Raw genomic sequence first — 16,555 nt, forward strand, 5'->3', positions numbered from 1 at the left:
GAATTGTCTTCAAGAAAGAACAGGTCCCGAAGAATTATCCTCAAGGAGGTCCCGAAGAATTATCCTCAAAGAGGACCCGAAGAATTGTCCTCAAAGAGGACCCGAAGAAATTTTCCTGAGGAAGGAACTCGATGAAATTTTCATCAAGGAGGAACCAAAAAAAAAAAAAGAGGGTGGACAAATCTTCGGGTCCATTGACTCGTCATTTGTTCCGAGCAAGAGCATGGGTGATGTACCCGACAATATAGAAGAACCAATATATTCGGCTGACTCATCAAGTTTGAGAGAAAAATAGAAGAGCCCGCAAAATGGGTCATTGCATCAGCCGAACAAGGCACTTGACAAAATATTCTCAGAGCGCCGAAGTCGCGAACAATCTCTGAATGCCGCAAAACTCTGCGAAGGTAAGACCCCAGATCCGTTCTGTGTGGCGTGGCATCGTCAAAGACTGCGCTCTGCTACTTTTATCCGTATCAACAGATACGAAGAAAAATCCTAACGGATGCGTTAGGTACCCGATAAAATATGACTGGGACTCGATAGAATGGTAAGACCTTAAGCGGCACCTGTCGGAGTTTACACCAGTATCCCGAGATCATGTCCGGGGACGTGATCTTGAAGTAGGTTTTTGCGGATTGCCACTAGAGCAGTTAACTAGTACCTGATCCGTCAGATGAACTAGCCCCAACTACCATTATCCCTGTACAATATAGATATGGATGTCAAATAAAAATAGCAACGGCCTAGAGTCGATAAAAAGAGGGGCGCACCAAGTTGTTTATCGAGTAGTACAACTTGAGCCTATGCCTAGGTGCAAGCACCTGCTCATAGACTCGGGGGCTACTCTTATCGAGAGTATTGTTCACCCTCCCGATAAGAAAGAGGAAAAATTGTGGAGTCAATTACAAGTAAGTTGAGCCTACACCCAAGTGCAAACACTTGGCCGTAGCCTCGGGGGCTACTCCCATCGGGAGCGCTGGTCGCGCGCCCGATAAAAAGTGAAAAGCTCAAGAAAGAATGACAATATAGCAGCATAAAGCGTTGAGCCTACAACCAAGCACAAGTCCTTGGCTGTAGCCTCGGGGGCTACTCCCATCGGGAACGCTGGTCGCGCACCCGATAGAAAATAACTTCGACAACATCTACGACAATCAAGGTTTGTAGACTCAACTCGATTCTACGACTCGAGTAGAGCCTACTCCCATCGGGAGCACATGGATTTCATCAAATCCTCCAGAAGTATAGTTAAGTTGTTTATCGAGTAGTACAACTTGAGTCTATGCCCAAGTGCAAGCACTTGCCCATAGACTCGGGGGCTACTCCCATCGGGAGCGCTGCCGCGCACCCGATAATTTCAAGAATCGTCGACATCATCTACGCTACACATGATCTACGACATGGACCTCGCCTTGTATTTTCTTCGACTTCGAAGATGGTTATGCTTGGAGTTTCTACGCAAGTCTTCGACTTCCCTATAAACTCGGGGGCTACTGACATGGGCATACCCTTCGGGTACCCATTATTAGTATACCTGGCTCGGCCCAAGATGGAGAAGACCAAATATGGAGAAGGCCCAACAAGGCAACCCGAAGAAGTAGTCGACTAGGACTCTTGTAAAACCCTAAGCTGGTTGCATATATAAAGCTAGCCAGGGCACCCGAAATAAGGAGGACAACAGAGAGACAGAATATAGACAACATAGCTCCGCCTATGGCGGCACCCTGTAAACATACATATGTTCATATAGTGGATTGCTAGCAGCACGTAGGGATCCTCCACCGAGGGGACCCGAAGCTGGGTACGTCGTGTGCCTAATCTCGTCCCCGGAATCTCCATCGTCGCTCTCTCCCGAAACCCAAGTCTACAATACGTAGGCATTGCCGAGGTGATCCCTCGTCACCCGAGGATTCGGTTAGCCATGGCTTGTGAAAGAAAAAGGTTGGGAGGAGTGTCATCCATAAATAAAACTAAAGTACATGTGTAAACAAAAGAGAAGAGGGATGATCTACCTTGCTGGTAGAGATAACGTCCTTCATGGGAGCCGCTCTTTGAAAGTCTGTTTGACAAGGGGGTTAGAGTGCCCACTACCATTCGTTGACAACAACAAACACCTCTCAAAACTTTACTTTTATGCTCTCTATATGATTTTAAAACTTAAAAAGCTCTAGCACATGATTTAATCCCTGCTTCCCTCTGCGAAGGACCTTTCTTTTACTTTATGTTGAGTCAGTTTACCTACTTCCTTCTATCTTAGAAGCAAACACTTGTGTCAACTGTGTGCATTGATTCTTACATGATTGCTTATTGCACTCATTATATTACTTTGTGTTGACAATTATCCATGAGATATACATGTTGAAAGTTGAAAGCAATTGCTGAAACTTAAATCTTCCTTTGTGTTGTTTCAAAACCTTCTATTAAGAATCTATTGCTTTATGAGTTAACTCTTATGCAAGACTTTTTGATGCTTGTCTTGAAAGTACTATTCATGAAGAGTTTTTGCTATATGATTCAGTTGTTTAGTCATTATCTATTTGTTAGTAAACTATAGACCATTGCTTTGAGTCACTTCATTCATCTCATATGCTTTACAATAGTATTGATCAAGATCATGTTGATAGCATGTCACTTCAGAAATTATTCTTTTTATCGTTTACCTACTCGAGGGCGAGTAGGAACTAAGCTTGGGGATGCTTGATACGTCTCCAACGTATCTATAATTTCTTATGTTCCATGCTAGTTTTATGACAATACCTACATGTTTTATTCATACCTTATATCATTTTTATGCATTTTTCGGGACTAACCTATTAACAAGATGCTGAAGCGCCAGTTCCTGTTTTCTGCTGTTTTTGGTTTCAGAAATTCTACACAGGAAATATTCTCGGAACTGGACGAAACAAAAGCCCACGGCCCTATTTTCCACGGAGGGTTCCAGAACATCGAAGAAGATTCAGAGGCGGCCAGCAGGGGTACCACCCCATAGGGCGGCGCGGCCAGGCCCCTTGGTGCGCCCAGGTGTGGGGAGCCCACCCCTGGCTCCCCCGACGCTGCCTCTTCGCCTATATATTCCTTCATATCGGAAAATCCTAGTACCGAGAGCCAAAATACGAGAAAAGTTCCAGAGACGCCGCCGCCGTCAACCCCATCTCGGGAGGTGATACGTCCCAAACGTATCTATAATTTCTTATGTTCCATGCTACTTTTATGATGATACTCACATGTTTTATACACATTATATGTCATTATTATGCATTTTCCGGCACTAACCTATTGACGAGATGCCGAAGAGCCAGTTGCTGTTTTCTGCTGTTTTTGGTTTCAGAAATCCTAGTAAGGAAATATTCTCGGAATTGGACGAAATCAACGCCCATGGGCCTATTTTTCCACGAAGCCTCCAGAAGACCGGAGGGAGACGAAGTGGGGCCACGGGGCGCCGCCACACTAGGGAGGCGCGGCCTAGAGGGGGCCCGCGCGGCCCTAGCGTGTGGGGCCCCCGTGACTCTCCCGACTCCGCCCTTCCGCCTACTTAAAGCATTCGTCGCGAAACCCCCAGTACCGAGAGCCACGATACGGAAAACCTTACAGAGACACCGCCGCCGCCAATCCCATCTCGGGGGTGATACGTCTCCGACGTATCGATAATTTCTTGTGTTCCATGCCACATTATTGATAATATCTACATGTTTTATGCACACTTTATGTCATATTCGTGCATTTTCTGGAACTAACCTATTAACAAGATGCCGAAGTGCCAGTTGCTGTTTTCTGCTGTTTTTGGTTTCAGAAATCCTAGTAAAGAAATATTCTCGGAATTGGACGAAATCAACGCCCAGGGTCCTATTTTGCCACGAAGCTTCCAGAAGACCGAAGAGGAGACGAAGTGGGGCCACGAGGTGGCCACACCCTAGGGCGGCGCGGCCCAGGCCCTGGCCGCGCCAACCTATGGTGTGGGCCCCTCGTGCCGCCTCTTTACCTGCCCTTCTGCCTACAAATAGCCTCCGTCGCGAAACCCCCAGTACCGAGAGCCACGATACGGAAAACCTTACTGAGACGCCGCCGCCGCCAATCCCATCTCGGGGGATTCTGGAGATCTCCTCCGGCACCCTGCCGGAGAGGGGATTCATCTCTCGGAGGACTCTTCACCGCTATGGTCGCCTCCGGAGTGATGAGTGAGTAGTTCACCCCTGGACTATGGGTCCATAGCAGTAGCTAGATGGTTGTCTTCTCCCCATTGTGCTTAATTGTCGGATCTTGTGAGCTGCCTAACATGATCAAGATCATCTATCTGTAATTCTATATGTTGTGTTTGTCGGGATCCGATGGATAGAGAATACTATGTTATGTTAATTATCAAGTTATTACCTATGTGTTGTTTATGATCTTGCATGCTCTCCGTTATTAGTAGAGGCTCTGGCCAAGTTTTTGCTCTTAACTCCAAGAGGGAGTATTTATGCTCGATAGTGGGTTCATGTCTCCGTGAATCTGGAGGAGTGACAAGAACCTCTAAGATTATGGATGTGTTGTTGCCACTAGGGATAAAACATTGGTGCTATGTTCGAGGATGTAGTCACTGATTACATTACGCGCAATACTTAATGCAATTGTCTGTTATTAGCAACTTAATACTGGAAGGGGTTCGGATGATAACCTGAAGGTGGACTTTTTAGGCATAGATGCATGCTGGATGGCGGTCTATGTACTTTGTCGTAATGCCCAATTAAATCTCACTATATTTATCATGACATGTATGTGCATTGTTATGCTCTCTCTATTTGTCAATTGCCCGACTGTAATTTGTTCACCCAACATGCTTTTATCTTATGGGAGAGACACCTCTAGTGAACTGTGGACCCCGGTCCTATTCTTTACATCGCATACAATCTACTGCAATACTTGTTTTACTGTTTTCTGCAAACAATCATCTTCCACACAATACGGTTAATCCTTTGTTACAGCAAGCCGGTGAGATTGACAACCTCACTGTTTCGTTGGGGCAAAGTACTTTGGTTGTGTTGTGCAGGTTCCACGTTGGCGCCGGAATCTCTGGTGTTGCGCCACACTACATCCCGCCGCCATCAACCTTCAACGTGCTTCTTGACTCCTACTGGTTCGATTAAACCTTGGTTTCTTACTGAGGGAAACTTGCCGCTGTGCGCATCACACCTTCCTCTTGGGGTTCCCAACGGACATGTCAACTACACGCATCAAGCAAATTTCTGGCGCCGTTGCCGGGGAGATCAAGACACGCTGCAAGGGGAGTCTCCACTTCCCAATCTCTTTACTTTGTTTTTGTCTTGCTTTATTTTATTTACTACTTTGTTTGCTGCATTATATCAAAACACAAAAAAAATTAGTTGCTAGCTTTACTTTATTTACTGTCTTGCACTCTATATCAAAAACACAAAAAAAAATTAGTTACTTGCATTTACTTTACTTGATTCATCATGTTTCCTTTTAATTTTACCACGAAAGACATACCGGTAGGACGTGGGTCTATAATTGGGAGAAATAATATAGAAGAATTTTTCAACCATGTTAGTACCATTGACGATTTTGAGGATAGACACTTGGTCGACCTTGCTCCTACTTATGAAATTGCTGCTGCTTTAGTTCACATGTTGGAAACTAAATTTGTTAATCTTAATCCTATAATCCAACACATGTTTCTCACACTTGGTGATATGGAAGAAGGGGAAAAGAAAGATTTTGTTTTAGAAACCCTTCTTAAAGAATTTGGTGGTGTAGCAAGAGAGGCTAGAAAAGTCTTTATCAAATATAAGATGCTTGGTTCTTGCACCAACTTTGCTAGTACCCTTGAAAAGATGGACATTGATAGAATAAAGTACACTAATAATATTAATGATGTACGGGATATTAAGACATCAATACCTTGCAAGCTCGTAGGAATGTTCGAGGCACTAGAAAAGAATTATGATTGGATTGTTCCTGAAAATTTGTTTAATGAGAATAGCAAGCCTAAGAGTAATGAAAAGGGAACCTCTGAAACTTACATAGATAAGATAACATGCATTGTTGAGGTAACTCCCAATACCCCTGGTAAGGATGTTGATGCTTCGTCTCTCGATAACACTTGATATACACTTTCTGCGCCTAGCTGAAAGGCGTTAAAGAAAAGCGTTTATGGGAGACAACCCATGTTTTTACTACAGTATTTTTGTTTTATATTTGAGTCTTGGAAGTTGTTTACTACTGTAGCAACCTCTACTTATCTTAGTTTTGTGTTTTGTTGTGCCAAGTAAAGTCTTTGATAGTAAAGTTCATACTAGATTTCGATTACTGCGCAGTTTCAGATTTCTTTGCTGTCACGAATTTCGACCTGCCTCCCTGTAGGTAGCTCAGAAAATTAAGCCAATTTACGTGCGTGATACTCAGATATGTACGCAACTTTCATTCAATTTGGGCATTTTCATTTGAGCAAGTCTGGTGCCATTTTAAAATTCGTCTTTACGAACTGTTCTGTTTTGACAGATTCTGCCTTTTATTTCGCATTGCCTCTTTTGCTATGTTGGATGAATTTCTTTGATCCATTAATGTCCAGTAGCTTTATGCAATGTCCAGAAGTGTTAAGAATGATTGTGTCACCTCTGAACATGTTAATTTTTATTGTCCACTAACCCTCTAATGAGTTGTTTCGAGTTTGGTGTGGAGGAAGTTTTCAAGGATCAAGAGAGGAGTATGATGCAATATGATCAAGGAGAGTGAAAGCTCTAAGCTTGGGGATGCCCCGGTGGTTCACCCCTGCATATATCAAGAAGACTCAAGCGTCTAAGCTTGGGGATGCCCAAGGCATCCCCTTCTTCATCGACAACATTATCAGGTTCCTCCCCTGAAACTATATTTTTATTCCATCACATCTTATGTGCTTTTCTTGGAGCGTCGGTTTGTTTTTGTTTTTGTTTTGTTTGAATAAAATGGATCCTAGCATTCACTTTATGGGAGAGAGACACGCTCCGCTGTAGCATATGGACAAATATGTCCTTAGGCTTTACTCATAGTATTCATGGCGAAGTTTGTTCTTCGTTAAATTGTTATATGGTTGGAATTGGAAAATGCTACATGTAGTAATTCTAAAATGTCTTGAATAATTTGATACTTGGCAATTGTTGTGCTCATGTTTAAGCTCTTGCATCATATACTTTGCACCCATTAATGAAGAAACACCTAGAGCTTGCTAATTTGGTTTGCATATTTGGTCTCTCTAAAGTCTAGATAATATCTAGTATTGAGTTTGAACAACAAGGAAGATGGTGTAGAGTCTTATAATGTTTACAATATGTCTTTTATGTGAGTTTTGCTGCACCGGTTCATCCTTGTGTTTGTTTCAAATAACCTTGCTAGCCTAAACCTTGTATCGAGAGGGAATACTTCTCATGCATCCAAAATCCTTGAGCCAACCACTATGCCATTTGTGTCCACCATACCTACCTACTACATGGTATTTCTCCGCCATTCCAAAGTAAATTGCTTGAGTGCTACCTTTAAAATTCCATCATTCACCTTTGAAATATATAGCTCATGGGACAAATAGCTTAAAAACTATTGTGGTATTGAATATGTACTTATGCACTTTATCTCTTATTAAGTTGCTTGTTGTGCGATAACCATGTTCACTGGGGACGCCATCAACTACTCTTTGTTGAATATCATGTGAGTTGCTATGCATGTTCGTCTTGTCTGAAGTAAGGGAGATCTACCACCTTATGGTTAAGCATGCATATTGTTAGAGAAGAACATTGGGCCGCTAACTAAAGCCATGATTCATGGTGGAAGTTTCAGTTTTGGACATATATCCTCAATCTCATATGAGAATAATAATTGTTGCCACATGCTTATGCATTAAAGAGGAGTCCATTATCTGTTGTCCATGTTGTCCCGGTATGGATGTCTAAGTTGAGAATAATCAAAAGCGAGAAATCCAAAATGCGAGCTTTCTCCTTAGACCTTTGTACAGGCGGCATGGAGGTACCCCATTGTGACACTTGGTTAAAACATGTGTATTGCGATGATCCGGTAGTCCAAGCTAATTAGGACAAGGTGCGGGCACTATTAGTATACTATGCATGAGGCTTGCAACTTGTAAGATATAATTTACATAACTCATATGCTTTATTACTACCGTTGACAAAATTGTTTCATGTTTTCAAAATAAAAGCTCTAGCACAAATATAGCAATCGATGCTTTCCTCTTTGAAGGACCATTCTTTTTACTTTTATGTTGAGTCAGTTCACCTATTTCTCTCCACCTCAAGAAGCAAACACTTGTGTGAACTGTGCATTGATTACTACATACTTGCATATTGCACTTATTATATTACTCTATGTTGACAATTATCCATGAGATATACATGTTACAAGTTGAAAGCAACCGCTGAAACTTAATCTTCCCATGTGTTGCTTCAATGCCTCTACTATGAATTATTGCTTTATGAGTTAACTCTTATGCAAGACTTATTGATGCTTGTCTTGAAGTACTATTCATGAAAAGTCTTTGCTTTATGATTCACTTGTTTACTCATGTCATTACCATTGTTTTGATCGCTGCATTCATTACATATGTTTACAAATAGTATGATCAAGGTTATGATGGCATGTCACTCCAGAAATTATCTTTATTATCGTTTTACCTGCTCGGGACGAGCAGAACTAAGCTTGGGGATGCTGATACGTCTCCGACGTATCGATAATTTCTTGTGTTCCATGCCACATTATTGATAATATCTACATGTTTTATGCACACTTTATGTCATATTCGTGCATTTTCTGGAACTAACCTATTAACAAGATGCCGAAGTGCCGATTCTTTTTTCTGCTGTTTTTGGTTTCATAAATCCTAGTAAAGAAATATTCTCGGAATTGGACGAAATCAACGCCCAGGGTCCTATTTTGCCACGAAGCTTCCAGAAGACCGAAGAGGAGACGAAATGGGGCCACGAGGTGGCCACACCCTAGGGCGGCGCGGCCCAGGCCCTGGCCGCGCCGACCTATGGTGTGGGCCCCTCGTGCCGCCTCTTTACCTGCCCGTCTGCCTACAAATAGCCTCCGTCGCGAAACCCCAGCACCGAGAGCCACGATACGGAAAACCCATCGAGACGCCGCCGCCGCCAATCCCATCTCGGGGATTACGGAAATCTCCTCCGGCACCCTGCCGGAGAGGGGATTCATCTCCCGGAGGACTCTTCACCGCCATGGTCGCCTCCGGAGTGATGAGTGAGTAGTTCACCCCTGGACTATGGGTCCATAGCAGTAGCTAGATGGTTGTCTTCTCCCCATTGTGCTTAATTGTCGGATCTTGTGAGCTGCCTAACATGATCAAGATCATCTATCTGTAATTCTATATGTTGTGTTTGTCGGGATCCGATGGATAGAGAATACTATGTTATGTTAATTATCAAGTTATTACCTATGTGTTGTTTATGATCTTGCATGCTCTCCGTTATTAGTAGATGCTCTGGCCAAGTTTTTGCTCTTAACTCCAAGAGGGAGTATTTATGCTCGATAGTGGGTTCATGTCTCCGTGAATCTGGAGGAGTGACAAGAACCTCTAAGATTATGGATGTGCTGTTGCCACTAGGGATAAAATATTGGTGCTATGTTCGAGGATGTAGTCACTGATTACATTACGCGCAATACTTAATGCAATTGTCTGTTGTTAGCAACTTAATACTGGAAGGGGTTCGGATGATAACCTGAAGGTGGACTTTTTAGGCATAGATGCATGCTGGATAGCGGTCTATGTACTTTGTCGTAATGCCCAATTAAATCTCACTATATTTATCATGACATGTATGTGCATTGTTATGCTCTCTCTATTTGTCAATTGCCCGACTGTAATTTGTTCACCCAACATGCTTTTATCTTATGGGAGAGACACCTCTAGTGAACTGTGGACCCCGGTCCTATTCTTTACATCGCATACAATCTACTGCAATACTTGTTTTACTGTTTTCTGCAAACTATCATCTTCCACACAATACGGTTAATCCTTTGTTACAGCAAGCCGGTGAGATTGACAACCTCACTGTTTCGTTGGGGCAAAGTACTTTGGTTGTGTTGTGCAGGTTCCACGTTGGCGCCGGAATCTCTGGTGTTGCGCCGCACTACATCCCGCCGCCATCAACCTTCAACCTGCTTCTTGACTCCTACTGGTTCGATTAAACCTTGATTTCTTACTGAGGGAAACTTGCCGTTGTGCGCATCACACCTTCCTCTTGGGGTTCCCAACGGACGTGTCAACTACACGCATCAGGGGGATTCAGGAGATCGCCTCCGGCACCCTGCCGGAGAGGGGAATCATCTCCCGGAGGTCTCTTCATCGCCATGATCGCCTCCGGATCGATGTGTGAGTAGTTCACCCCTGGACTATGGGTCCATAGCAGTAGCTAGATGGTTGTCTTCTCCTCATTGTGCTATCATGTTAGATCTTGTGAGCTGCCTATCATGATCAAGATCATCTATTTGTAATCCTTCATGTTGTGTTTGTTGGGATCCGATGAATATTGAATACTATGTCATGTTGATTATCAATCTATCATATATGTTATTTATGTTCTTGCATGCTCTCCATTGCTAGTAGAGGCTCTGGCCAAGTTGATACTTGTGACTCCAAGAGGGAGTATTTATGCTCAATAGTGGGTTCATGCCTCCATTAAATCTGGGATAGTGACAGAAAGTTCTAAGGTTGTGGATGTGCTGTTGCTACTAGGGATAAAACATCGATGCTTTGTCTAAGGATATTTGTGTTGATTACATTACGCACCATAATTAATGCAATTGTCTGTTGTTTACAACTTAATACTGGAGGGGGGTCGGATGATAACCTGAAGGTGGACTTTTTAGGCATAGATGCATGCTGGATAGCGGTCTATGTACTTTGTCGTAATGCCCTGATTAAATCTCATAGTACTCATCATGATATATGTATGTGCATTGTTATGCCTTCTTTATTTGTCAATTGCCCAACTGTAATTTGTTCACCCAACATCTGCTATCTTATGGGAGAGACACCACTAGTGAACTGTGGACCCCGGTCCTATTCTTTACATCTGAAATACAATCTACTGCAATTGTTCTTTACTGTTCTTCGCAAACAAACATCATCATCCACACTATACATCTAATCCTTTGTTTACAGCAAGCCGGTGAGATTGACAACCTCGCTGTTACGTTGGGGAAAAGTTCTGTGATTGTGTTGTGCAGGTTTCACGTTGGCACCGGAATCCCTGGTGTTGCGCCGCACTACACTCCGCCACCAACAACCTTCAACGTGCTTCTTGACTCCTACTGGTTCGATTAAACCTTGGTTTCTTACTGAGGGAAACTTGCTACTGTGCGCATCACACCTTCCTCTTGGGGTTCCCAACGGACGTGTCAACTACACGCATCAGGAGGTTCTGAAGATCTCCTCCGGCACCCTGCCGGAGAGGGGAATCATCACCGGAGGGCTCTACATCACCATGCCTGCCTCCGGACTAATGCGTGAGTAGTTCATCCTTGGACTATGGGTCCATAGCAGTAGCTAGATGGTTGTCTTCTCCTATTATGCCATCATGTTTAGATCTTGTGAGCTGCCTATCATGATCAAGATCATCTATTTGTAATGCTACATGTTGTGTTTGTTGGGATCCGATGAATATGGAATACTATGTCAAGTTGATTATCGATCTATCATATATGTGTTGTTTATGATCTTGCATGCTCTCCGTTGTAGTAGAGGCTCTGGCCAAGTTGATACTTGTAACTCCAAGAGGGAGTATTTATGCTAGATAGTGGGTTCATGCCTCCATTGAATCTGGGACAGTGACAGAAAGTTCTAAGGTTGTGGATGTGCTGTTGCCACTAGGGATAAAACATCAATGCTTTGTCTAAGGATATTTGTATTGTCTACATTACACACAGTACTTAATGCAATTGTCTGTTGTTTGCAACTTAATACTGGAAGGGGTGCGGATGCTAACCCGAAGGTGGACTTTTTAGGCATAGATGCATGCTGGATGGCGGTCTATGTTCTTTGTCGTAATGCCCTAAGTAAATCTCATAGTAGTCATCATGATATGTATGTGCATTGTTATGCCCTCTCTATTTGTCAATTGCCCAACTGTAATTTGTTCACCCAGCATGTTATTTATCTTATTGGAGAGACACCACTAGTGAACTGTGGACCCCGGTCCATTCTTTTACATATGAAATACAATCAACTGCAATATCTGTTCTCTGTTGTTCTTTGCAAGCAAACATCATTCTCCACACCATACGTTTAATCTTTTGTTTTCAGCAAGCCGGTGAGATTGACAACCTCACTGTTAAGTTGGGGCAAAGTAGTTTGATTGTGTTGTGCAGGTTCCACGTTGACGCCGGAATCCCTGGTGCTGCGACGCACTACACTCCTTCACCAACAACCTTCACGTGGCCTTCATCTCCTACTGGTTCGATAACCTTGGTTTCTCACTGAGGGAAAACTCGCTGCTGTACGCATCATACCTTCCTCTTGAGGTTCCCAACGGACGTGTGCTTTACCGTCACAAGCAGCTACTTTGCTGGCGCCATCGCCGGGGAGGAATCAACACTCCATCAAGCCCCGTCACGCGCCATCAGAAGCACATGTAAATTCTGATTTGCAGAGGTAATTTTCATTTTCCAAATGTATTTGTGTAAGAAGGCCATTTGACCATTACATAGTGTACTACATTGATTTGACGGTGGACGCACCCGACGTTGTTAGGTTCTATACAAACACAATATTACTATCGGAGAGGTGAACATCCATCAACCGCTGAACTAAATATAACCAAGACATCCATTTGTTTGCAGTTAGGGCCCATCTAAACACTATATTTAGTGGGTTATGTGACCTAAACTTCATTTTGATGAACAATATTTGGTTGTTGATATTTTATTTAATCACATCACTTAGAATAAAATGGGATAGATATATTTTACCTACCCTAGTAGCAGATGGATTCCAAACTTTATGTCATCTTACTTTAAGCGATGGTCCTAAATACTATTCCATATGATGTTTTGGGTGAAAACCTAAGATCTAGCCTTCACTAATTAGATCCAGCGCCCATGATGGAAATCATTGTCCAGACTTTTATATTCATGTCGACGCAAGTGTTGTAGATGTTTCTAAACGTCTTCCAATGAGCCTTTGTTAACCATTCAATGTACTTTGTTTATTGTTCAATGTACTTTGTTTATTAGGTTTGTACTAAATCAACAATAACTGGTGTGAAGTAGAGGGAGTAGTTTTTTGTTTCTTGTTTCTTTGTGCTCATATTCATTACCGTAACCTAATAAAATGACGGTGGTTTGCATCCAGACAGACACCGGCCGGGAGACTTTCCTTTTCGTAAAAGTGATGTTAATTATACAATTTGGAGAGTCAAACTTATACATCTTGAGATTGAGATCAAGCTAGATTTTGCACATAACGTGCCATGCATAAAGACATTTGGGTCATTATCAAATAAATATGTGACATATATATAGTTGCCTGGCTGCATGCTACTGGTCGTGTGACAAGCTCTGAGTCGAGTCGTGTCCCCGAACCTCCGCATCGGTGCACGACGACGACGACACTTGCTCCTTACTATCACACAGCCGAGGTGGCCCATCAGTGGCGGTATGCTCTGCGTTGCTGTCGTCCATGCTTCCATGTTGATCTCCTTGCTTGTCCTGATCACTCTCACCAACATGGTCCTCCTCGGACGAGCCGTGTGGTGTTTCTTGCCCGTCATTGTCGTTGAAGCTGGCGTGCTCGTCCTCATGTTCTCCATGGAAGATCTCGTGGGCATCCGTTTCTTCCGTCGAGACAACGGCGGCAGCATCGGCTTTATTCCCGCTGCTGGCGACGGTGCTGAACTGCTTGGCCACCTTCTCGCTGGCGGAGATGACCTTGATGAGATCGTCGAGCGACCTGGCCTCCTGCTCGAGCAGGAACTTCTTCTCCTCCATCTCCTCCCTAAGGCTCTCGAGGAGCTCGAGCGCGACGGCGTTGTTGGGCTCCAGGGTGAGCACCTCCTGCACGTCGACGCAGGCGAGGTCGAGGCGGTCGAGCGCCTCGAAGCAGCGCGCCCGCTTGAGGAGCGCCTTGGTGTACCTGGGCGAGGCCTCGAGGGCCATGTTGCAGCGGTCGATGGCCTGGTGGTAGTGGTGCTCGTCCTCGGGGCACTGCCCCGTGTTCATGTGCATGTAGCACGCCGCTACGTTGCTGTGGAGGGAGGCGATGTCGTTCTCGTCGTAGGCGCGCGGGGCCCTGGGCGAGAGCCGGATCGCCTCGTCGAACTTGAAGGCGGCGCCGTCGTAGTCCCGCAGACGGAACAACGTCGTGCCTTCCTGCTTCAGCTCCGTCACCAGCTCCACGATGGCGGCGACCTCGTCCTGGACCGCCTCCACCTCATGACCATCTCCCTCATGATCCGCCGCTGACAACTGATCCGGCTTCTCTTGGGCGCTGCTCATGGCGACGCGACTTGACGCGAGGATGTTCGGATTTGGTTAAGGGAAATTAGTTTCGATCTCTCGCCTCCTCCTCTTTTAATTTCCTCCTCGACCGATTAGCAGTGTCTTTTCGATCTGTGCTTCAAAATATGCGAGTCCCTGGCGCGGCCTTGTCCCAGATTGGTCCTCTCTCCCCATGCATGCCAAATCAAAGGGATGGAGCAGAGAAACAAGCGGATGGAGTTGGAAGCCATGTATACCCTATTTATTTTTTACTTTTTTTTTTTGCGGGAAGTAACCCTATTTCTTTCTTCTTTCCGACACCAATGGGATGCTGACTCTCCATGGCCATCCACACGCTTTCCTTTTCTGGTTTCCAACTGTACATTGACATTTTCTCTCTCAACCAACATCATGTTGTTTACTAAATTTGGGGGAGTTGTAATTGGCGAAGGCCCAGTGCACTAATTTTGGATTAGACATCCACTTCACTAGCTTAGACTAGTCACAATAGGAGTATCATAAGTAGTATCATGCATGTCATGTTGGCAAAAAATCTGATGTGTCACTGTCGAGGTTTTAGTATCACAAAGGAACACGGGTATCTCCGCAACACCTTTGAGGTTATCAGACCACACGGGCTAGAAGCAACGCTCCAACCTCCACAAAGCCATGTCGACGTCGGAGAGATGCGCGAGCAGGACGACGGAGAGAGAGACGGTCTTACCCAGGTTCAGGACCCTCGTGGTGAGGTAAATCCCATACGTCATGCATTAGTGTGGAATTGATATCTCTCCAAGAAGGAGTATGGTGTTTACAAGGTGAAGACTCGATGAGTTCCTTCCTAGATCTAGATGGGATCTGCTCTAGGAAGAAGACGATGGTATCAAGATGGTATCTCCAGAGGATCAAAAGCCGATCCCCTCCACTGGGCAACTGTCTCTCCTTTTATAGCGGCACCAGCCCTCCTCTCCAAAGAAACTTAGCAGAGGGGTAACCACGGACGTGCCCAAGGAAGAGGACAGCTGTCCATAGGGAGTGGTTGTGAACGATGTCGACACCCCCTGTTGTACTTGCGCCATCCACCCCGAACCTTTAGGGAAAGTGGGCAACAGACACATGCTTTATGCGGGCAAGCTTGGAGCTTCTATTATCCGTTGGGTGCGTCACTGCCTGCGTCACGGCCTCTTGGCTTCATCCCTACGCAGCTGGCTTTCGAAGGGGTCTTGTACGGCGTCTTCTTGTGGGTCCTCTCGCAGAGGGAAGCTCCACGAGGCCTTCAATTAGCTCGGTGATGACTGCAAGTGCACCGTTCAATTATACCTAATTTCGAAATAAGAGTATATATCGAACTACGAGGAGCTACTAGTTAAGGTCTTTATGACCCTTACTACTATCTATTAAGGGCTACTTGTAAGTCGTTCTTTAATCTCAAATAAAGATGTCTTAAAGGTTGTTGTACGTAATTGGTTGAAAGAAAGTGAATAAAGCAATAAGTAGCAAAAGCGTAGTGAGAAATGAAGTGAAACTCAATAAGACAAAGTGTTCTCGGGAATTATTGGATCCACCTCTAGCATTAGGATTAATGTTGATCAAGACAAACTATGCTTTTAATCATGTAGTGTATGGAGAGTGCTCCACAATAAGATGCGCGCATAAAACCATCGGTCATCGCATCTCTAAATAACCACTGCGGCTAGTCTTCTGCAACCACATATTGACTATCTCAATTGAGGGTTTCCCCATGTTATCGATATGAGCTTAGTGAGTCTCCCTTTATCACCATCTTCCATATGATAAAGCACCGCCACGGTAATGTCACTTCTCTCGCCGTACACTTTATCATACTTCAAAGGTAGTTTCCTCTCTAGTCTCTAAGGAAAATATTACACGGTGCACTTCACATAATATCTAGAGAGAGAACTAACACACATTCATATATTTAAAACATAAATCATCTTTGATTCATCTCATATTCATGCTAGGGTTTCTGCATCTCCCCAAGAACTAATGGAACTACTCACACATTAAAGCAATCAAAAAAAATCATAATCTTATGTATGGAATGAAGGTAGTGGTATGAATTCAAATA

General features: G+C 44.1%; 1 protein-coding gene across 1 annotated transcript; it reads right to left on the reverse strand.

Annotated features, from left to right (window-relative positions):
• Positions 1-13,331: 13,331 nt before the first annotated feature.
• LOC127304864 (uncharacterized) lies at positions 13,332-14,693 on the reverse strand. The gene has a single exon (XM_051335434.2). It carries the CDS (start codon positions 14,482-14,484, stop codon positions 13,528-13,530), a length of 957 nt encoding a protein of 318 aa, XP_051191394.1. The 5' UTR covers positions 14,485-14,693; the 3' UTR covers positions 13,332-13,527.
• Positions 14,694-16,555: the final 1,862 nt, after the last annotated feature.

This window comes from Lolium perenne, chromosome 5 (genome assembly GCF_019359855.2).
Source record: "Lolium perenne isolate Kyuss_39 chromosome 5, Kyuss_2.0, whole genome shotgun sequence".
Lineage (NCBI taxonomy): Eukaryota > Viridiplantae > Streptophyta > Magnoliopsida > Poales > Poaceae > Lolium > Lolium perenne.

Coding starts and splice junctions, on each gene's coding strand:
- LOC127304864 (XM_051335434.2), bottom strand. CDS start 14,484: ATGAGCAGCGCCCAAGAGAAGCCGGATCAGTTGTCAGCGGCGGATCAT.